Genomic DNA, 23,362 nt, shown 5'->3' on the forward strand with positions numbered 1-23,362 from the left:
TGCATTGAGACCACTTTAGCATTGTGATATCATCATGCACAATCTATTGCATTAAAGGAGGCTTTGAATTGAAAAGCTATTCCTTTCCCATTGGCTCTTGATAGCTGTTAAAAGGTTTGCCCTGGAAAATAAATGTGCCCCATATACCTAAACTTATATGTCAGAATATATAATTTTCTATGCATAGTAACTGTCTTAAACACTAGTTTTCCTTAAAACTGGAGACACAGACATAAGATGACTCATCCTGAGGCAATAACAAAGTAAATACTGAATGACAGCTGCTCTTCCGTAGACACAGAAACGTTTGAAGTGATGTGCTCCAACAGAAAAGGAACCAACAATTCCCAATTGTTCTTGCTAGTGTTCCTATTGTCTGTCTAGGGAAATACTGAGAGTGCCTAGACCATCACTGGACTGCTAAACAAATTCTATTCTGAAACATGTTGCAGCTGCCCACTTTTCTCTTTGATAGACTAATTACTATTGCACTTTCTAATTGCTGCTTACTTGCATTTTTCACAGCCTAACTACACAGTGTGGAACTGCTGAAGTAGAATGTCTGTGTCTCTGAAATCTGAAGGTGTAGTGTCCAAGGGTACTTCCAGCCAGTATTCCCCCTTTCTATGTAAAGTCTCCCACCATGTATTTATAACTTTCTGTTATGAAAAAGGCACATGCTGGTCAGAGTGTGCATTTTATATTTAAAACAAAAAGAAATAAGCAAGCAAAAAAATCCCAAGACAACGCAAAGAAAACGGTGTAGATCAGCTTTCCTACCTCCCTTGACAGTGACATAACCATTGATTTGATTGTCACCCCCATGATGTGTGGAAATAGTTGATAGCATCTAATAGGCACATACTCATAGCATCATCTATAAACACATGTGGACACAGAGCTGAAGAATACACTTTTCTCAACAAGAAAAAGAGGTTTAATAAGAAACTATACACGAGCAACTATGCTGAATGGAAGACAGAGATAGCTGGTTCTAAATGATTAACACTATTTTGCAGAGCTTTCCAATATGCCAGATTTATACTGGTCCAAAGGATGAAGGCAGTGTTGATGAATTTATAGTTCTGATTTTGTAGAGATCATTGTGAGCAAGAATAAAGGGTTATTTTCCCTTACCTAGCTCTACATTTATGAACTGTCATTAGTGTAATAACCAAACTCTTGGCTTTTGTCTTAATTTGGCTAAAGGCACTCAGAACATTGTGTTATCAAGAGATGATAACTATAATTAAACATACCTGTAAGAGACCTCCTTCCAAACTTTGCCACTTAAGAAAGTTTCCTGCTGCATCAAATGAGGCTGCAATAAATTTCAGCTTTACATCCTGTTCATGAAAAAAAGATAAAGACCACTGAAACTGCCCAGAAGTGGACATACACATTTTAGAGACGGCTGTCTAATTGTTTATGTTTCCTAAAACTTTCAGCACAATCCTTAATTTTTAGCCCTTCTGATTTTGTTTTTAATTTTGGGTTTGGTAGTTTACTTTTTTTACAAAAACATACCATTCTTCTACAGCTTCACTGGTGACATGGAAAAAAAATCCAAAGGAACTTCTACATACATAGTCATGCCCTAACTTAACCAGGAATCTATGCAGATTTCTAATGTATACAATGCTGGAATCTAGAGGGCTTCCAGGACCTTCAGTGTTAGGAGGAACAACAAGTATTTTAGTTATTAAAACAACTGCTACATTGCAACATTATTAAATTTGAAACATAGCCTTGTAGAATATGGCTGGAAAAAGGCATAATATTTTATTTTTGAGTCAATAAGAAAACTCTAGATAAATTTGGCAGTATAACTGACAAACAGGTTATCACTAGTACTATTTTCTGTAATTAGCTGAACTTGAATAACCTATTTCAGTTATGCTATTTTACAATTAATTTGGAAAAATAAGTCACTGTTTGATTTACTATCTGTTTCTTCATAAAAATGTGCCAATTAACAAACTACTTAAGCAGTTCATCCCTCCCAGGGATGGATATCTGGTTTTGTTAACATTATTTTTCTCACCTCTTTTTTTTTCCATAATTCACTGCAGTAAGAGGAAAAGGCTGGAGTAATACACTGAATCCATCTCTGCTACAATCAGCTTGTAGAGATTTGTAACAGAAATACTACAAATAAATTGAGTAGGGGAGAAATGTGTGTGTAAGCAACAGAAAGTGTTAAACACCACATAACAGTGATGGAGAACACTGTTCTCAGCTACAGAGCCGATAACTGGGCTGTGATAAAACCTGGCACAGACAACTTGTCAGCAAAAGACCCAGCACTCTGACACACTGGGAGGGTGGCAGTAAAGACACAGCAAATCACATTTACCCCTCTTTTTCACATCAGTTCACCATGAAATCTGAAAAAAGGATGTACATATTTTAAAAAAAGACAAAGATCAACTTTGCGTAGATTTATGAGGATGGAAGTAAACAAGACTCTGAAGGAAAAGACAGTGTCAAAACAACTATAAACTCCTAAGGTGTCTAAAACATTTGTCTAATTACTAGTTTACCACCGCCAATCCAGATCCTTGGGGACACAGTGAACACTTAAAAGCTGGCATCCTTTGTTCCCTGTGCCCTGGTCAGACCACACAGGCAAGCACATCTTAGCCTTAAGAGAATGTGGGTATAAGAGCGTAAGCAAAGGAAGAGACTAGACATTATTTTAGATAAATATCACCTTCCTCTTCCATAAGATCTCACGCTGAGTTTTGTTACACTAACTGCCTAAAATTTACCTTTAGTACAGTCACATCTATAATAAATCTAAACATTTTATGTGATTATGTCCTCTTCCTAATGGATGCTTCCCTATGTCTATTACCCCACACTTACCTTATCTGTTCCCTTAAAAGTGAAGGTTGTAGGAAAATGATTTTTCTCAAGCACTTGGGATGCTAATCCTGGTTGGTCACCATAATATAGCCACGGAAGATTATGCCTCCTGAAAAGAATTACAGTGTTTTCTCTAAAGAAACATAATATTTTTCATCAAAGACCATTTAGAATAATAATTTCCATACAAAGCTATTAAAGACGTAAAGTTATGGAAAAGGCAACTTACCAGTAGGGTATTGAATGAATGACGCCTACCCTTGCTGTACTGACAAAAATATACTGAAACAAACCACAGGCATCAGTACTTGAAGAACTCAATGAATTCATATTCATCACGCACATATTTCCAAGAGCTTGGCATGCTGTTAGATTAGAGTACAACTGCAGTGGAGAAACACAAGAATGCAGAAAAAAAGTATTTAATTTCCCTCCCTTTTGTGAGGTAGTCATAAAATTAATGTTATTTTTAAGAAGCCACTCCTAAACCTTTGTGTTCATTTGAAAGTAATTTCATTTTGTCAACACCTACTATTTTCTTCCACATATTCAGGTACCGTATTTTTATAGATCTGCAGATGGCAACATGAAATCAATACTCTCACTTTTTCAGCTTATTTTAGTTGCATCTGCTAGATGGTAAAAAGTGACAGAAATGTCAAAATCTGCACTTAGAAAACAAAGTAAGAATCAAAATATATAATACCATTTAGACTGTATAGCAAAGATTACTCCTTCAAAGACCTAAAACTGACAACTACAGATGCATGTAGTATTTTCTCTTCAGTTTCATGTACTGTGATCAATTTTGGTAAACACACCAGTGCCAAGCGGTAAGCAGAGGTGACACCTGGCATCTGTGTGCAGGGGTCATTGCACTGGTATTAACTTGCCACCTCCTTACCCCCATTTTGTGGGTCAGACCAGCAGCTGCTCATCACAGTCAGGCAGCACCTCTGAAAGGCTGAGCAGGGTGAGGCAGACAAACAGGATAAACTGATGTCAGTGATAAAGAATGGGACCAGTGGGAGAATACATCTCAAAGCTGTGTGTATGTGATAGGAGCAGCTGCAGAGGTGATCTGGGAAAATTCTGAACAAAAGTCTACTGAAATACTGACTGAGAAAACACCACCTGCCAACCTGGGAACATGGCCTGGGAGTCTGAAACATCCTTGAGAAGTGCAGCTGAGTACCTGAACTTCAGAGATCACTGAGATACCATCAGTAAGCACAAACCCAAGGTATTGAAACAGCAACCTACCACCTGGAAAGATGAAAAAAGAGTCTAGACGAGAGTGAGGGTAGAGTAGGAATAGGCAACTGCAATTGATGGTTGTAAATGAAAAAGTAGAAAAACAATCTGGAAAAAACAAAGACTAGCCTGAGATATAAAATGTTGTCATCTATTGGCTGCTCCAGGTGGTGCTGCCCTACACCACCTTATTTGTCTCTGATATAAAAATTACTTTTTACCCAAAATGGAGAGTGAATCTGTTCCTGCCTCTCATCTCTCTCTCTCTCAATCTCTACACACAGAGGAGGTCCCCTACACAAACTTTTCTGTGAGCTCTCCTAGGCAAGTTACCAGACTAGGGATGCCTGACTGCCTCCAGATTCTGCAATGTCGATCATCTTTGAAGTGAAACTGTATCTGTCATCAGTTTTGAGGCCACACTCCTGGGAGTGGTTTCTTGACTACTGTACTGGTACTATTTGGAATAATACACACACATATGGGTAATTCATCATAAGTGCCTTTGCTGCTTTCCTAGTGATCATTTTGTAGCAACTTGTAATATTGAAATGTATGCCTGCTGCTACTATTGACTGCTGCTACCACTGCAGTACACATATAGACTTGCTTTACCAATCCTAACTATACTCACTTTACCAGTAATAACTTGCAGCAATCTCTAATAAAAAAATGTAGGAAATAAAGATTCCATGTGCTTGTGTATTATGGAATCCTGCAAATCTTTATTGTGATCTTTAGAGACTTCTAGACCAGGTAATCCTTTGGGTTGTGACGGATAGGGACAAAAAGTAGAACCTGAGAAATTGAAATCTGATCTTCAGGAGAACAATACAGAAGGAAAATGAGAATGTGTGATAACAGAGCTGGTAGAAGGGAGGCAGAGGCACATGTCCTTCACAAGTGTCCGTGACTCTGTTGCTGTAGCCACTCTTTCACCCATGGTTACTGTCACCCAGAGTAACATAATGGTAAATAACACTTGCATACAGAAAGCAAAGCAAAGCTGAAAAGGGTGGTTTCATGGTTATGAATAACTGAAAATCAACTAAGAGGTAAAGAACAGGTGCCAGTAAATACTGGATATGTAAGAAGTTAATTTTCTGAGTGATCCCTTACTGGATATTCTCATTTATATCCAAATATATGGACAGTAGGTCACATACTACTGAATATTGAAGGATTTTTTTCTTTAACACTATTCATCTTGTGAAAATTCCAATGCTATAGACTTGAATTAATATTGACTAGCCCTCAATATTTCTAAGCATTCTATATATATATTTATTTCTTTTCTATTCATATCTCAAAATAAAATTCTTTAAAAATAAGCAAGGTAACTTCCAAATATAAGAGTGACATGCTTTTATAGAGTACCATTGTGTATAAAAAAGCAAACTGCAAACACTAATGGAACTCACCCAACAGGCAAAGGCTGAGGACTGAAGGTTTTTCAGAAACCATGCTGATGCCAGTGTTATACCCTGTAAATAAGAAACTTTTTCACTGTCTTTGCTCACAACAACTCATTCATAATGTAACATTCTGGAAAACTATGTCAACTAGAAGATGCTACTTATTTTTTTCTAAGAGCTTTCTGTCCTTTGTAAATATCTCAGTCTAACAATATCAGTTCAAAACACAACCATAAAGCAGTAATTTCTTTCACTTCACTAAATTAGAAAAAGTATACAGGACAAGAGCTGAAATATTTAAGCTTTGAATATGTATTCTGTGACACAGAAGTTTTCTTTACCACACAAGGGAAATATTAACAATTTCAAGAGTAAGATGTTGACTTGATGGAAAAATCTAACTCAGGACTAAATTTGCCAAATTAATTACTTCACAACCCCCTTTTTATAACTACTCACATTTGAACTACACATAGCATTCATATATACTGTAAGAAACTGAAAAGACATACTTTCAATAAAATATTACTCAGAAGATGGCATTTTCAGGGAGCAAATGAATGTTTGATATCAGAAAAACTGAAGACTGCTTTTCACTTTCTTTCAAGTGGCAGCTTTTAACATCAGTTCATTTAGGAGCAAAATACATTTCTTAGCCACATAGCATTTCCTGAATTCAAAACTACTTGGAAAATGGTCCTAATAACTTTGAGCAGATTTCACAATTCATGGAAGTTCACTAGCTAAAACAATGAAAACCCCTTCAATCTTCTCAATAAAACATATTTTCATTCATTAGCCAATTCAAGGAGTTCAGCAATTTCATACACAATCTCAAACTTTATAGGCGCCCATCTTCTTCTACAAGCTCTAAGATCAAGCAGTAAACTCAAGCCTTATATTTTTTTTTCAAATGTTTTACACAAATACAAATTTTATATAGTAAAAAAGTCCAGAAGCATTCATGGACACTTCAGCATGCTTTTGTGATACAAGAGTGTGCTTTAAATGCACACAATTAATACAAAACGTCGCATTCTACTTGTTTTGATACTAAAGTAATGTCAATTACTTCCCTTTTCACTTTCCAAAATGGCATGAATTTTTAAAAGCTTACTCCATTATAACAATGCTTACTTGATGTCCATACCTGCACTCCATCTTGATGCAAATGACCTTACAATCACTGGGATCAGACAAAAAAGTTGGAATTTGAAATACTTACTGAAAGTAAATAATGAGAAAGCTTGAAGGTGTTTTAGAATAAATACACTTACTAGCTGTGCAAAACGAACAGCTGCAACTCCCTTTGGGGGTAAGCCTTCATGAGCCAAGAAACACAATCCCCCAGTCTGAAAGAAATAAAAGAATAAAAAATATTAATAAGATATTAATGCACTTGTCAAAATAACTCTTCTTTTTCTGAACTTCAATACAATAACCATTCTTCTACTTACTAGAATGTTTGGGCTGTTGCAGTCACAAGACTTGCTTACTTGGATGAATGTCTTTTCACATCTTACACACCTATAGATCACAAACATGAAGAATGCACTTAAAATGTAGTTAAGTATGACATTTAGTCCTCAGAGAAAGTTGATTACATAGCTTGCCCAGGAACAGCATCGGGAACTTCACTAGTTTGAACTGAAATTCAAAAGTTATTACTGATTTGGTTCTACTATCAGTGAAGTAGAAAATAAATTAAATAATAGTTTATCAGAATAGGAATTCTCTTCTGCCTCCAATCCAAAGCCTGCTTTTTAGTCACACCAAAGCAAGACAAAAAAACCAAGCTGCTGTCCATATAAGGACTTCAGTGAGCACAAAACATGATGGGTTTGATACAGGGTTGTGGATTTACAATTCTCCGCCTTCAAAATTGTCATCCCAAAGATATAGTCTGTTCCTTGGGAATATTCCATTTAAAATAGCATGACATGCTCAAATTTATCATCACAAAAGGCAGAGAGCACCCACCTGCTTCCTGATGCATCTGAGGCAGAGAAGGACTGCTCACTTCCATTACAATGTATGCACAATGCTTCACTAAGCAAAAAGCCATCAACGCTTCTTTCCACTAAGCAGAAAAGAAAAGCAACTGTGATAAAACTGCCTGATGCAAAGTGCCACACAGTTCAAGATAAATGTGAAAAAATTCAGCATCTGTGCAGATCTAAAATAAATTCAGAGTTTATTCTGAAAAAATCAAGAGCACAACATGCAAATAACATCCACTATAAATGAACATTCATGTATGTGTACACTGTTTATAGCTGTGCACATGCAGTTTAGTTTTAAATGAGAAATGTAACATTTCATGTCTAGTTTCCTAGACATTAAATGTTCCTGTTATTTATTCAGAGTAAGATTCAAACAAAGGCCTCACTGCAAAGCAAAAATTCAAAACAACATGTTTGCAAATTATTGGGGAAAAAATTACATTTCATATGAAATGATTCACGGAAATGTCACAATTTCAAGTTTCAAAACTCCATCTTCCATCAACTATATTGTCTGGCAAGAGATTTCAAATCTAATTATTAAAAAAAAATCCAAAGAGAATTAAAAAAAATACAGTACTAATGTTCTTCCTGCATGTCAAATTACAGAATCAGCTTTGCTCTCAATATTTTACCATAAAGGCCCAGAATGTATTTTGTAGCTCTCATAAAGTTTAAGGCAGAAGGCTGGTATTCAGTGTTTTCCAGATTCCTAGGAAAATTTAAAATTATTGATCTGGAAAACACTGAATCTCCAATATACTCTGTTAGAAATATAACCAAAGTAGGCATTTGTAATGCTTATTCAGAGAATTACAGGCATTCCATGTCTTTGAAAATAAGGAAAATTAGAGGTCCCAAGAGCTTTTATGTTTTACACCACTGATGAAAACTCTACTTTGCTCTTATGTTTCTACTATGCAAAATACGCAAAAATCCATTTAGCACGAACACTAAATTTAACATTATTTTTCTGTCTACTGAAAATCATCTGCAACTACTAGAGAGCATCAAGTAAGAAGCACAGGTATAGGGAAGCACATCTCAAAAAGTCACAGGTACAAGTGTCTCAGGGAGGCGTGAAGTCCACTGACACTAATGCCCAGCCATTTGCTTGATTTGCTCAGCCTGTTCTCTTCCACCTACTCATGTAGGTATAATTCCTTTCCTGCTCTTTATACTTCAAAACAGTGTAATGTTTTTATAGTCTATATAAATTGTTGACATTGTTTTTATTCCAACTTTAATGACTCCGTCCATTGCCAAAGAGCTTGAAGGAAGTGATACAGCAGTATTCATTTATGGAATGTTTGCCTAATAGTTTTTATTGCAATGAGCAGCGGTACAGATTTATCTGTTGTTTTTCACAACAATTGAGATCAAGAGCAATGCTGAATTTTTACATTGGATATGAAAACATGCAAACTTTTCTTTCTTACTGAACAAAAGAGTATATCTTAGTAAACTCAAGTATCTAAAACAACTGCTATCATCTCATAATTGGCATACATTTTTTACCTAGTATTTCATTATTGGGGCATTTACAATTTCCTTTTGAAGTCAGGCCTTTGGGGCAAGTAATACAATTCCATCCATCTTGAGTAACTCCACTCTAAAATAAAATAGAAAACTATTAGAATTTTCAAAAATATAGAGATCACCCAATATCTGTGAAGAATGCCTTATCCAGACTTTAGTTACTAGAAAATGTGTTCAGATAAAACATTGATAACACTCACGAAGCTTTTAAAGATAAAAAAAGGCTAAACAATCTGGCAAAAGTAATTTCTAGCAGACATACAAAAAAAAGTCAGGCTCTTCCTAACCTGTTAGCTTACATCCTTCAGGGAAAATTAAAAGTAGACTGTTTAAAAAGAGATACATTGAATAAACATAATAATGCATACAGAGACATTTTGCATATAAATTGCATACTGCAATTGCATATAAATATACAGAAGTAATGGAAATGGAAGAGTTCTAAGTGAAACAGCTTATATAATTGTTTGGAATTTTGTACCTACCCAAACACTTCACATCCATACTGATTTTATACCATGAAGTAACTGCATTACAGATAAAAAACACTGAGGAAAATGAAGACAAATGCTCATCCTCAAGTGCTACTGATGTTACTCCCTTCTCCACTATGACCATTTTATCTTTGCAAAAGCCTTGGCAGCAGATCAAAGGCAAATGCCACCATTGCAGGAAAGAGGAAAAACCAGCAAAAGATGACAACACAAAAGGATATGTCTAACACAGCAAGAAGATGGAAAGAAAAGGGAGATTACCTACACAGCCCATTAACCACTGAACACCTAACTCGGACAAGTAAGCTGCTCTCCTGAGAGTTCTTCTATAGCTATTAAAGAGAAAGAAGTATTCAGGAAGGCTTCACCCTCAAAAGTTGATTTGATGGAAAAATACATTTCTTTGCTTACTATAGTGGGAAAAATCTGATTTAGCCTGCTGTCTCTGGATCAATGCTGAGATTATGACACAAAATTATAACTTAATTTGTCAAGGAATGTCAGAAGAACTGATCAAACTATAATTATAATTAAAGTAACATAGTAGGAGCAGCTCATTTCAAATTAAGAAGACAAAATATTGTGGATTATGAAGATACAGCCTAAATATTACAATAATAATATTTACATAAATAATCAGTTAAGATACCTATGAGCTGAAAAGCATCTTTAACATGGTATAGAGTTGTGCTCTCTGGACAAGGACAAAGCAGAGAAGAAAGGCAGTGGAAGAAACTTAAACACTTAAAAAAATTCTTATTTTGTCTGTGGGGTCAAATCTGTAATGGAAAAAAGCCTACAAAATAATAGAAATAGACAACTCTAAATTGAAAAAAAAAATACTGCATATTAGCATGGTCTTAAAAATTCCCAATCAAAGACTATTAAGCAAAAATATTTTAAATTAATGAAAAATAATTTGCAGTCAGGATAAAATTTAAAATTAAAAATCCCATAATGGTTATCATTTGTATTCTATCATTATGGCAAACATGAAACATTCAATACTTACCATATTTTCGGGGCATTTTTCACAAGTAAAAGAGAACCCACCATTACCAGAAACCATCCTGTATCCTGGCTCACATTCACAGGAACTACCTAAAGAAAAAAAAAACAAATACACTTTTAATCTATATAGAACTGACTGGTTGTAACAGAATACTAAGAACAACTACTATTGTTCTCAAGAGATCAAGATGGATTATTAGATAGACACATAAAACACTTGAGTGAGATGTGAATGAAAATCATCTTGCTTTTTAAAAAATGCTGATGTTACAGTTTGCACAGAGATGTTTTAGGAGAATGTTACAAGGCCTCTGATCTACCAGGGTGGAACAGGGACCCAGAGCTTGTATTTTGTGGGTTTTTTAATTAAACCAAATTTTACCAGTTGGTCTGTAAAAGATATAATTTCTCCACCTAAATCTTGCCAAAGCCTTTCCTCTCTACAACACCAGCATTATGTTTGTATGCAGGTTTTATTTTTTCAATTTGCAGTCCTAAAACCAAAATGTGTTCCTATGAAAAGGTTTTTCAAAATATAACTGTTGTATGAAAAGCTGTTTTAAACCCAAGACTTTTAAAATTGTGCATAGGGATCAAGGTTTATATTGAATGGTTTTCAGTGAGTGAACAAAACATAACATTTTGTATGAAATTAAACACGATTTTCATGGCACAGTATAATGCCCATCTGCTAGTGCTAAACAACTTTTTTTTTTAGAAACTTTTCCTGTCTCAGTGTAATGAATTGCTCTCTGTGTTTTTAAACACATACCAGAAACCAAAATTCATTATATGTACTAATAAACTTTTTTTATCGTTGAATCTTACTGAACTGCGCAGGCAAAAATAATGTCAAATTCTGTGGAAAGTTTTATAACTTTAAAGTACATTCTAATGAGACCAGAAACATTTGTCAAACTGATCAAACATTTCTATTTAATTCTAAAGAAGAAAAAGCCCAATTGGATTAGATCAATGAAGAGTTTGAGATGTGACACTCACAGTGACAATACCTAGATTTTTAGGCATGTTACCTGAAAGCAGAATCCAGACTGATGAGCTAGCCAAAAAGTGTATGGGCAATCACAAGTGGAATTCAGTCAAGATGCAAACATCACTGAGCAGCACCTACCTACACTGCTCCAGTTAGAGCTGCAGGTAAAAATTAACCCTTGAGGTCCCCTTGGAATTTTCCTCTCCTTGAAGCCCTTTATTTAAAGGAAGATTCAGCCTAAAAAGGAATTATGGATCTAGACAGCCATGTTATCACGGGATCTGAAAGCAAATAGTGTATTTTTTTCCAGTAAGTGAACTATGGGATTCATGGTGGTGGTGGAGAAGGTGAGCAGCTTTCACGCAGCAGCTGTGAACGCAGCCCTCCACATCACTGCTTCCGACCGAACTACCAGCTCTGGAGAGAGATGTTGCTGGGTCTTAGTCCCAAATTTGTACACACAACAGGGAACTCCCACTCTGGTTGGACTGTGTATTTTATGAAAGATGGACCCCTTAACACCTCCTTATGCCCTAAAGAAAGCAGCCAACTATCTGTATTTTCCATTTAGTACTGTCAGGCTGTGCTGTATCTGCTCCAAGTGCCCGTGTGGGACTTGGACCGGCTCAGGCACAGCCTGAGGATCTCAGACACTTGGCATCCCAGACATTCAAGTCTGACAAGGAGTTTCAAGTGACAGAAGTGCTCGAGAACATAAATTCAGGGTCCTGTAGAATTTTGCAGATGAAAATGCAAATGCAATACAATGCTTGAGGAAAAAAAAGGTTATTAGAAAAACGCTGAAAGTCATTTCTCGGAGGTGTATCTCCGATACACCACGGCTGTGCTGGGGCCTCTCAGGTCTTCACTGGGTCCCGGCCCTTTCGCGGCTTTCCCAGACCTGCCCGAGGGCGGGTGTTACACCGCCACAGCCTGACCGCGACTGAGCACCTCCCGCTGCTGGGGGCGGATTCAGCGCGCAGCGCGCGAGCCCCGCCTCCCCCATCGCTCACCGCCGGCGCTCTGCCGCTGGTGGGCCCCGCAGGGCGCGCAGGCCAGGCGGGAGCTATCGAAGTAGTGGTCGGCGCCGCAGTCGGCGGGGCGCTGGAGCGGCACGGAGAAGGCGCGGGCGGGGGGCAGCGCGGCCGACACCGCCATGAGCAGCGCGGCGGCGGCGGCGGCCCCGCGGCCCCGCGTCGCCATGGCCACCGCGCGCCCCGCCCGCGCGCGCCGATTGGCCGGAGCCGCGCGGTACGGCGAGCGCCGGGGGCCAGCCGCCGCAACAAGCGATGCGTCCGCGCGGCGGGGCGAGGGAGCGTGTACTCGCCTGAATTTGCGTGTTTGGTCTGCGGAGAGTTTTGTTCGTCTTGTGCGAGACCGGGAGCGAGAAACGAGAGGACATCGAGGCCCGGTTTGCACTTTCCGGTACCTCGTTTCTAGAACTGATGCACAGTGTATCATCCAAAAGGAACACGTGTTCGTAATTTCTCCCCAGAGAGGGAAGCGGTAACAAGGTGAAAACACAAAATGCCAAGAGCAATGGATGCTCAGGCAGTGTTACTCCCCTTTACCTTTTACACCTTTGTCACACTCTTGTTCACATCCCACAGAAGCACAGAATGAGTCCGGTTGGAAGGGAGCACAGTGGGTCACTTGGCCCAACCTCCCTGCTCAAGCAGGATCATCCCAGAGCACAGGGCAACACCGTGACCAGAGAGTTCTTGAATATCTCCAGTGAGGGAGACTCCACAACCTCTCTAGGCAGCCTGTCCCAGTGCACCGCACGGTAAAGTTCTTCATGCTCAGATGGAACTTTCTGTGCGTGTTTCTGCCTGTTGCCTTTTGTTTCATTCCTTCAGATGTTACCAAAACTTTGCAAGACACCGTGTCCTGGATTTTAGTTATTTCTCATTGTCCCCCTCCTGCGTGCTAGTTGCCTAACTTATGGTTTTGGACATTAGCATGCTTTATTTCTCACAGGATTTATCTTGTTGGCTCAAAAACTGTTAAAAGGTTGAGTTTATGCTTTCAAATCAAATTACCTGTCCCCAAGGCTCGTGTTCATGTAAATTTGACTGTGTAAAGACGTAACTTTTTACCAATGTGCTTGATGTGGAAACCTCCACCTTGTACCCCGCACAGAATAAACAATGTCTTTTTTCTAAACCAGACTATCTGGGTAGAAAGACCTCCTAGAGTCGGCAACATTGCTAGGTGAATCGACCAGAAATAGCACAGGTATTTTTTTTGCTACGTAACATGGAACAGACAAGTACTGGATATGCATAAAAAAAACAAGGGAGAACGTAATGTCAGGGAAGGCAGGTAGGATAAACATGAGCACAAATACACCTCGCTTGCACAACCAAAGTACTCTGCCTCTGCCCGTCCCTTTACTTCATCTTGAACCTTTCCTCCTTCTCCTCCATTCCTCCATCCCTGCCTTCTCTTCCTCTCACAACCCAGGCGTGAGCCAGCCCCGAGCTGCGTTAGAAGTCGTGTCAAGCTATCGAAAGAGCGGTGAGTGGTGCCTGAGGCTCGGCCCGCGCCGGCCCCGACGGGAACGAGCCTGAGCACAGCGCACAGCGCAGAGCGCGGCAGCGACGCTCGGTCACCGTGTGAGCGATCTCCACACACGGATCTACCACCGTACAGGTCCGTCACTGTGCACCCGTAGAACCGCAGCGATCCGCTACTGCACCGCTCCCTCACCTCGACCTCCAGGGCAGCGCACCCCCGCCTCCAGCGCAGAGGGCGCATGCGCACTGCCCACGGCGCGGCTCGCGCCCGCGCGCTGCAGCGGAGGGGGCGGAGTCGCCCCGCCCGGAGGGTGCGCGCGCAGGTCCGCGCTCGCGCAGCGCCGCTTCCCCTCAGCGTTGGGGGGGGGGCAGTGGAGGCGGCGCCATCTTGGCGGAGCCGTGCCGGGAGCTGCGGGGCTCGTCCGAGCGGCGTGTCCGGTGGGTGCGTGGATGGATGGCGTGAGGGACGGAACACGCCTCCCCGGGGTGCGGCGTGTGGCCGAGGGCGCCGCAGAGTTTGCCGGTTCTCGGTTACCCGACTCTCGCGGAACCGGTGTGCGGCCGCTCCGTGTGCCCCGGCCTTCTCGTGTCCCAGGGCTTCCCACCCCAGTTTCCCGCTCGCATTGCTTCCCTCAGCCCTGTCCCGGTGCCGGGAAGCAGACGGGCTTCTTCGTGGGGGCGGAGCACCGGCGGCTCGGCGGGGCGCAGCGCGTGTGGCGCGGGGCGGCCTCTCCTCGCCCCGTCCCCCTCGGCCGTTCCCGGCCCTGCCGCCCGCGCGGGTCTCTCCAGCAGCGCTGGTGCAGCGCGGCGACTTGCTCGGAAGCGGTTCCGTGCTACATTCGACCGTGTAGCGGGCCCAGCTGCAGTGCTCACTCATGTTTTCCTAAAGCACTGTAAAAACTGCTATTAGCAGCAGACTACTTCCTCTATTAAGGCTTTTTGAACTACAAAATAAGACACCTTCCCCTGTTCCGCTGGTTATTCTATATTGGTCCAATTTCGTAGACGGGATGTTTCTGTGGGTGTTCTTTCTAGCTTACAGTCTGTGTAATCTTTCAGTGTTATGATAAAAATCCTAGTCTAGTGCAGACTTAGTTTCCTACTGTGTTTACAAGTTGTGGATTATTTTAATGGCTTTAATGTTTGGAATTTCCTGAGACTGGAAGAATAGGTATTGTACTGTTTTCTAGCCAATTTTTCTCATATATAAAATTTCATAAAACTGTACACTTCTGTGTTTTTAAGCTGTGGCATGAAGTTATTTATTTATTCTCCACATCCTTGCTCTCTGAAGTCCTTGTTCAGTTAATGACTTGCTCTTACTTTTCATGACAAGTCAACTCTTTTTGGTTATGCACTTTAAATTTGGATGGCTTGTCTGTGTTTTCTGTCCGTGTGTGATGCTTTACTATACAGTCAGTAAGAGCTATTATTTGAACTTGCATTTGTTTACGGACTTCTTAGAGATCCCATTATGATCTGGGACCACTGTGTCTGGTTTTCACCACTGAAGGTTGTGTATTGTATCCCTGGCCCATCGTGGAGAACTTGCTGTTTATCACCGAAGAATTGTGGAGGAGAGCTGTTGTGAATGATGTTTAAAAATTGGGATAAGAAAGCGGAGTTGTGAATCCAGAAGTACTACAGATTAAATACATCATGAAGTAGCAGGGCAGCGGATTTGCTTTTTCAAGACATGAAGGTGCTGTATGAAAATTCTGCCCTTGAATTCTCCATGCTTTTTTGGCACTGTCATTGCATCTGTTGAGAAGACACGTTGCAAAGTGTTCTGGGTCTGGCTGGGATGGAGTTAACATTCTTCACAGCAGCCCATACAGTTCAGTTTGGATTTGTGGCTAAAAGAATGTTGACAACACATCGGTGTTTTGGCTGTGGCTGAACAGCACTTGCACAATATCAAGGCTTTATCGATTTTCCCTACTCTGTTCCTGCAGTGAGTGTGCTCAGAGTAGGTAAGAAGCTGGGAGGGAACGTGGCTGGGACAACTGACCCAAACTCACCAAAGGGACAGTCTGTGACATGTAACATCATGCTGGGCAACAAAAACTGAGGTAGAGGAAGAAGGATTTTAATGGTTTTGGTTTCTTTGGGAGGATTTTTTCTTGGCTCCCAACGCAGTTGTTAATTGGAGGAAGGCTGGACATCAGTCAGCCTGTGGGAGGTGGTGAGTGATTTCCTTTGTTTTGTGTTCTTTCCACTGGTGAAACTGTCTTTATCTTGACCCACAAGTTTTGTCGACTTTGTTCTTTCCCATCCTGCTGATGGGGATGAGGAGTGAACAAGCAGCTGTGTGGGTGCTTGGCTGCTGGCTGGGGTCGACTCACCACAAAAGTACAGAGAACAGATGGTCTTTAGTGAAGTTTCTAAATGGGCAGTTGTTTTTGGTTTGTTGTGCTTACAGAGTACTGGTGCAGAAGTGACATGGAGTCTGTTAGTGACAGAATTTGGGCTTTGCTCTTGTTTTGCTGTGTTCAGGTGGAGCGACAGTAATGGTTATTGATAAGTAACTCGTCATCAGGATCTAGTGCTTTATAGAGCAAGGTTTGTAGAAGGAGTGTTCTCAAATGCTTGGAGCATTGGGCTGTTGTGTTTGTTTTAAAGCAATGCAGTCATTTGCTGCAGAGGCTTGTGTTCTGAGAATATTGTCCTATTTATTGTGTGATGTTAGAAAATCAGGATATCTTGTTCTTAATGATTGAAAGGCAGTAGAGTAAAGATTTAGGGAAAATACTGAGGTTGGCTTTGTAAATTCAAGTACTTCCTGAAGTTTCTACTTGTTGGATATTTTTGCTCTCTCATTTTGATGGGCTTCACTGTGTATGTAAAGTGCAGTGCTGGACTGGTGAGTAGCATACTCTTGTGAAGTTTGAAACCAGGTGGATTTCAGAAGAATGGATATGTCGTGTAATCCTGAGATGGACCTAAGCACCTTTCAAGAACTCAGTTGAGAATTGTTCCCTCGATACACTGTCAGTCTGTTTCATTGCAACAGTTCAGTGTGGCACAACTGAGACCAAGTAATCTCATCGTATTTACATCATTTCCAGAAGTCAACTTAAATTTTGAATTTCTTTTGCTTCTAAAATGGAAACAAAGATGTGGTGCATGGCATCTTGGAACATGGAAGGAGTTCTTCACATGGGTTCATAACATGCTTGGCTTTAGTATTAGCCACTGCTATGGATGAGCTGCAGCAGTGTAGCACAGTGTGTAAAGCAAAGTACAGGTATCAGCCATTAATTATCTTTCATTTTCTTTCCACAGTTAAGTTGATTTTACAGAATTTATCAGGTCTCCAAAGCAGAAACAGGTAAGCTGTCAAAAGCTTAACACTTCTCACTGAGTATTGTGACAAGATCATACACAGCCTTTTTTCCTCACAGACTTGTGGCTGGCAACTAGGATATGCTTGTGGCCACTGCAGTTAAAACTGTGACTACGCCAAAGAGACAACATTTTTGAATGCTGAGAAAAGATACATTATTGAACAGAACTGATCACTGGGTAGAGCAACTTGTCAAATCAGTAAAGTCATCACTGTTTGTGAGTTACTTCATTTTCCAGTGACATAGTTACTCTTTTTCCTTTCTCCTTTTTTCAGTTAGTGTCCTGGTTCAAAAGTAAACCGGATTTTTTTTGTTCCTTAGGAGTAGGCAGAGATCTCTGGCACATAGTAACTATGCCGTGAAAGACTTGAGGTGTTCTTTAGGTATTGTGGATGGTGAGGAGTGACTTAGATGGATTTTGTTGCCCTTAGGATAGGGAATATTGATAGATTTGTGCATGAGTGCTGGTGGAGTAGCTAATTGTTCTGACTAATCAACATTCAGTGATTTGTTCTAATCTTGTTCTCGTGAACTTGTGGGTTTTTTGATACCTTCTCTCTTGATGAGACAAGGGCATTCATTAAAAAGGCTCTAGCTTCTTAAGTGATAAGATACTGTAACAGCTGAGTATTAAAGACGTGCTATCATGTGTACCTTTTTGTCTGCAGGTGATTTTTGCTGTGGGTTGAGCTCAGCATGGCTGTAGTCATCCGTTTACAGGGGCTTCCTGTTGTTGCGGGTCCTCCAGATATTCGTCGTTTCTTCTTGGGATTGAATATTCCTGATGGAGGTGTGCATATTATTGGAGGAGAGATTGGGGAGGCTTTTATTATATTTGCAACAGATGAAGATGCACGGCGTGCCATGAGCTGTTCGGGAGGGTTTATCAAGGACTCACGCATAGAGCTCTTTCTCAGCAGCAAGGCAGAGATGCAGAATACCATAGAAATGAGCCGGAAACGATTTGACCGTGGGGGACGAGAAACTATGTCTGGCTCTAGAAGAACAGGTACTAATGGTTCTAGTACATCAAGTATTGGAGATATACCACATTTAGTTACAGCTTCTCCAAAAGGAATAAGAAAACCTAGTTACGGGCCACCAAATCGCGTGGAGGCTGGTTTCCATACCAACGGCACAAGATATGGTGATACGGGTATACCTAAGTCAAGCTATCAGTTAAGAAAGGATTCTCACCCGTTTAACCCAGATGATCGTTACTTATTTCTACGTGGTATACCTTACTCTGCAACAGAAGTTGAAGTACGTGCTTTCCTTTCGGGGATACGTGTGGATGGAGTGATTCTGATAAAGCACCGCAATGGTTTAAACAATGGTGATTGCTTGATAAAATGTGCTACACCTGGTGATGCCTTAGAAGGACTTAAACGTCATAGACAATACATGGGTCAGAGGTTTATAGAAATTAGTCCAACTACAGAGGAACGGTGGATTGAATGTGGTGGACGGATAGACATGCCAGATGAAATGGATCACTTTTTGTGTGAAGACCATTCTCCAAGAAGTTCAGGCTACTTGCATTCAAGGAAGCATTCTCGTTCAAGATCACCAAGGAGACAAAGAACACATTCTCGTTCATCTCCTAGCCAGGAATATTACATACACTTAAGAAATCTCTCTTTTAATGTGGAAAAGAGAGATTTGAGAGATTTTTTTCCTGAACTGGATATACACAGCAAACAGATCAAGATTCTAACAGATAAGCATCAGAAAAGGACTAGAGATGCCTTTGTGGTGTTTAGGAGTGAGAGAGAGTATCAGGCTGCTTTGGAATGTCATAGAAAGGTTCTTCTCAATCGTCCTGTGTACATTTTTCCAATTTCAAGAAAGTCAATGTTGAAAATAATTGACTCTTGTGAGAGGAAAAGATCACTGGACAGAGATCATCTTGGACAGGCCATATCAGAAAAAAATTATCGGGAAGGTCATTCCAGCCCTAAGAATTGTGTTTATGTAAGGAATTTTCCATTTGATGTGTCAAAAATTGAAGTGCAGAAGTTCTTTGCAAGATTTGATATTGATGAAGATGATATTTACTTGCTCTATGATGAAAAAGGAGTTGGACTGGGAGAAGCACTAGTGAAGTTTAAATCTGAAGAACAAGCCATGAAAGCAGAAAATTTAAACCGTCAAACATTTCTGGGAACAGAAGTGTTAATAAGACTTATTTCTCAAGATCAGATGCACAAGTTTGGTGTTGCTGCATCATTATCTGCACCAAATGAAATGCATGGTCATTCACATCCGTATGACAGAGGTGACCTCTCCCGTTCAGTTGGTTCACCATCTGGGCCACCACAAGGGCCACCCATGCATTCTTTTGGTCCCCCTGGGAACTTCAGGCATCATTCTGAATTTAGACATCCCCCTGAGGAGTTCATGTGCCCTCCTAAGGATTTTAGGGGTCCACCACCCCTCATGGATTTTGGTGGTGACAGTGAACCTTTTGGCAGAATGGAGTTTGGGAATAATAAAATGGGAAATTTTCCTGAAGGAAGATTTATGCCAGATCCAAATTTCAGTGGTGGTTCTGAACGTGTTGTGCCTATTCTGTTGAAAAATTTACCTTTTAAAGCTACTCCTAATGAGATTCTGGATTTTTTCTATGGCTATAGAGTGATACCAGAGTCAGTTTCTGTGCAGTACAATGAACAAGGATTACCTTCCGGTGACGCCATTGTTGCTATGACAAACTATGAGGAAGCTATGGCTGCTATTAATGAACTGAATGATAGGCCCATTGGTCCACGGAAAGTTAAGTTGAGTTTGCTGTAAAGGAGGAAAAGATGCTCTAATAACACATTCTAGGTTTGACAGTATTGACAGTTATTTTAACTTTTAATTGCTGTAAGATGCAAAACAAACAGTTTCCATCAACGGTTGTAAATAATACCCAGTTCAGTTGTTTAGCTCTTGGTTGAAATACCTGTAGGACACTGACTGTCATACATCAAGGTATGAAAGGATGGAGTTGTAATGCTTTGGGTTTTTATTTTTTAGATTAATTCCAGTCTTATGTCTTTGCATCAAATAAAAACGTAAGTGCTGGTTGACTGACCACACAAATGGTTCAAATAGAAGATTTTCAGTGCTACCTGCATTAGTCAATGACACTTCTTACTGAGGTTAGCTTAATAAAATTTTAAAATTACTGATTTTATTTTTGTTTCTTTTTGTGTAAACTTTACAGGTTTTATTAGGTTTCATATGTTTGCAGGCATTCCTGTTTAAGAGCTTGCTGTTCTCATTAGCTAGCTTTGCAACTTTTTTAAAATAAAAAGGAAATTGCCATTTAAATGTGTGTCTTATATTTAAACCTTGTATAGTTAATGATCCCAGTTATTATGCTCAGCAGATCTGGGTCTTGGTGAGAATGATGCTGGCTGCTTCGTCTGGAAAGAGTGAACTGGTAGTTTGTCAACACAGTAAAGGATGGGTAGTTGACAGAGATTGCAGAGGCTGTGTTGATCAGTTTTTTTCTCACTGTAGTACCTTGGGGCAGAAAATGAAAGTTGGAATTAAATCAAGAGTTCTGACTTCAGTGGTTTTGTTTTATCTTCACATGCTGTGTAATATGAATACTAACTGGCTAATGATACATTCCAGGTCAATCTGTGATTAGTATTAAGTTACATCTGTCACGGGCAACCAAGCTGACAACCGGTACTTTCTTGCGTAATAAAAGAAATGCTTATGTCAGCATTTAGAATGTGTTGTTTGCATTGGTTTGTTACCAGCATATTTAAATTTTAGGAAGAAATAAAAGCTTGGAAAAGCTGTGTCTTCAAAATTAAGGCTTAGTAGGAAATTTGATTGTGTGGGCAAGGACTTTGACATTACAACTGTGCCACATAGTATCTGCAGTACTAAAGGATAAGTCTCAGTCCCCTCAAACTGAGACAACAAAGTTACACTTGGCAATGAAAACTTCTAACCTTTGCTTGTTCAATAACCAGAATTTCTAAACTCATGAAGTTGCGAGGTCTCTATTTCAATTCCCTCCTCAGAGCAAGTTTTGGCTCAAATGGACTACTCAAGGCCTTGTCTATTGCATCTTGAATAACTTAAAGGACAGAGCTGTCCAGGCAGCCTTTCTAGTGAATGATCCCCCCTCACTGGTGGTCAAACCTTTATTACTTTATGTGAAGTCATCATTGGGATTGCAGAACTTCCATGCCAGCTGTTTGGTAGAAGAAAACAAAAAGAATGGAAAGTTTTTTTCCGTAATATTTAAAAGGTTAGTGTAGGTTTATTTCTTCTGCATATTATTTATTTTGTGTTTTAAGTGCCAAGAACAAAGCTTTTTGAATGATAATGCAAGGTCTGTATATGTAGGTTCCTCTGAGCAAAGAAACATAACGGCCAAGTTTTCAAATTCTGAACACATACTGGTTTTTGCTTTCTGGTAGGAATTTGCTTCAGAATCATAGAGTTTTGACTTCTCCTCTGAACTTAAAAGGAATTAAAACTCAACAATTTTGTGCTTTATTTAATAGCTACTTTAAAAGAGGTCGAGCCCAAAGATGTTGGAGGAAAAATAAAGACATGAGAATTCTCAAAATAAATGTCCCTGACCATCATGTTGAAAATTTCATTGTGACTATTTTTGTAAGCTAGCATCTGCACTACTGAGCTGTGTTGAAAATGTGAATACAACTAAATTCTCCAGTTAATCAGTTTTAGACAATCTGTTGATTTTAAAATGCTTCTAGTTACTACACAATAGGAGATTTCAAACTTGGAGGCTGGAAAGGTAAGAGAGTTTAGTAGGTTGCTTTGCCAGTAAAGTGTGAGATTGATTATCTTTTAGAAAAAATACTGTTTTCAGAATAGGTTAGGAGTAATTGCTGACAAGATACCATTTGTTTTTCAGATGGTAAACTTTCCCTCCATCCAGTGAACATATAAAAAGTATCATAAAGCTTGTCATGGCAGAGGTCATAATTATGGCATTACAAAATGGTATTTTGTTTGCCCTGTAGCTGATTTGTATTTCATTTAAAGCCAGATTAGAGTTTATGACTACCGTAGGGTAATCTGTAATGTCTGATTGATAGACCAAAAATTTTTTTTTTTGCTGTCTATAAACAGCTGTATCTCAGAGGATGCACTGAAGCATAGGGAACTTGGGAAGGGATGCCAGTACATCAGTTAAATAGTAAGGTTAATAGGACAGCTGGTTCTTAGCTTATAGCTGTTACCTAGTTGGTCTTTTGGGTCTGTGCATGCCCATCTGCCTCTGTTCCCTCTGCCTCTCCAGACTGGGCATTATATTCTGATTCTGCCTGAATAGATGGTATAGGTGCATGGTGTGATGACAGCATTTCCTGATAATAGGGATTTATAACATCAGATGTTTAGTGGTTTGGAGGCACTGTATTTCCACTACAAAGGACAAATCAGAGACTGCCTATAATTACACGGCTTGAAATCCTGTGCTTCCTTTTTAAGTACCATCCATATAGTAAGGAGTAACAAATGAAATGCTACAGTTTGTGCTGCTGATATAGAACATGAGAAGCTTCCTTAGTTATACCTCCTTTAAAGTTGCTTTTGCTACCATTGTCAAAAAATTCTGATGTAAAAAAAAACAGTTTCTGTTGTCAAACACTAGAAATAGTGATCACCTGCAAAAGCAGCTTGAGGCATTTAGGGAAGGCCTAACAGGAGAGTGTGATCAGCACTCGTAATCCCAAAGGAATGTGCCAGTGTGTTCAACAGAGAGGCAAAATAATCTAGGCAAGAATGGATACAAGTCTGCATCATCTAGGTGCCAGTAATTAAAAACACAAATGAGTGAATGGAGTAACTGCAAGTCAGTCTTACAGTAAGCACTTGTACCACGAGAAAATTCTTTGCAGAAGGATCTTTAGGTAGTATTTAATTCTTTACTAACA

The 23,362-nt window shown here is 39.8% G+C and overlaps 3 protein-coding genes across 7 annotated transcripts in view; 1 reads left to right on the forward strand and 2 right to left on the reverse strand.

Moving 5' to 3' along the window:
* TMEM67 (transmembrane protein 67) overlaps positions 1-12,799 on the reverse strand; it is a 31,360-nt gene extending 18,561 nt beyond the window's left edge. For 3 of the 4 annotated variants that reach the window (XR_010997346.1, XM_068184949.1, XM_068184968.1), the window contains exons 1-10: positions 12,592-12,799; positions 10,586-10,674; positions 9,059-9,152; positions 7,518-7,617; positions 6,995-7,064; positions 6,815-6,889; positions 5,544-5,606; positions 3,098-3,252; positions 2,869-2,977; positions 1,260-1,346 (exon numbers count right to left, since the gene is read on the reverse strand). Coding sequence is in view for 3 of the 4 variants with exons in the window: in XM_068184949.1 (XP_068041050.1) it covers positions 1,260-1,346; positions 2,869-2,977; positions 3,098-3,252; positions 5,544-5,606; positions 6,815-6,889; positions 6,995-7,064; positions 7,518-7,617; positions 9,059-9,152; positions 10,586-10,674; positions 12,592-12,781 (1,032 nt within the window). In the remaining variant the exon portion in view is untranslated. Of the gene's footprint in view, positions 1-1,259; positions 1,347-2,868; positions 2,978-3,097; positions 3,253-5,543; positions 5,607-6,814; positions 6,890-6,994; positions 7,065-7,517; positions 7,618-9,058; positions 9,153-10,585; positions 10,675-11,712; positions 11,734-12,591 lie in introns of those variants that run through there. The other variant, XM_068184961.1, reaches the window with a different exon arrangement.
* Positions 12,800-16,371: 3,572 nt separating this feature from the next.
* CIBAR1 (CBY1 interacting BAR domain containing 1) overlaps positions 16,372-23,362 on the reverse strand; it is a 28,592-nt gene continuing 21,601 nt past the window's right edge. For both annotated transcript variants that reach the window (XM_068185016.1, XM_068184997.1), the window contains one exon: positions 16,372-23,231. In XM_068185016.1, the coding sequence (XP_068041117.1) occupies positions 23,115-23,231 (117 nt within the window). In that variant the 3' untranslated portion in view covers positions 16,372-23,114. The remainder of the gene's footprint in view (positions 23,232-23,362) is intronic.
* RBM12B (RNA binding motif protein 12B) lies at positions 18,141-22,530 on the forward strand. Its single transcript, XM_068184982.1, has one exon. It carries the CDS (start codon positions 18,141-18,143, stop codon positions 20,238-20,240), a length of 2,100 nt encoding a protein of 699 aa, XP_068041083.1. The 3' UTR covers positions 20,241-22,530.

Source organism: Anomalospiza imberbis, chromosome 1 (assembly GCF_031753505.1).
Source record: "Anomalospiza imberbis isolate Cuckoo-Finch-1a 21T00152 chromosome 1, ASM3175350v1, whole genome shotgun sequence".
Classification (NCBI taxonomy): domain Eukaryota; kingdom Metazoa; phylum Chordata; class Aves; order Passeriformes; family Viduidae; genus Anomalospiza; species Anomalospiza imberbis.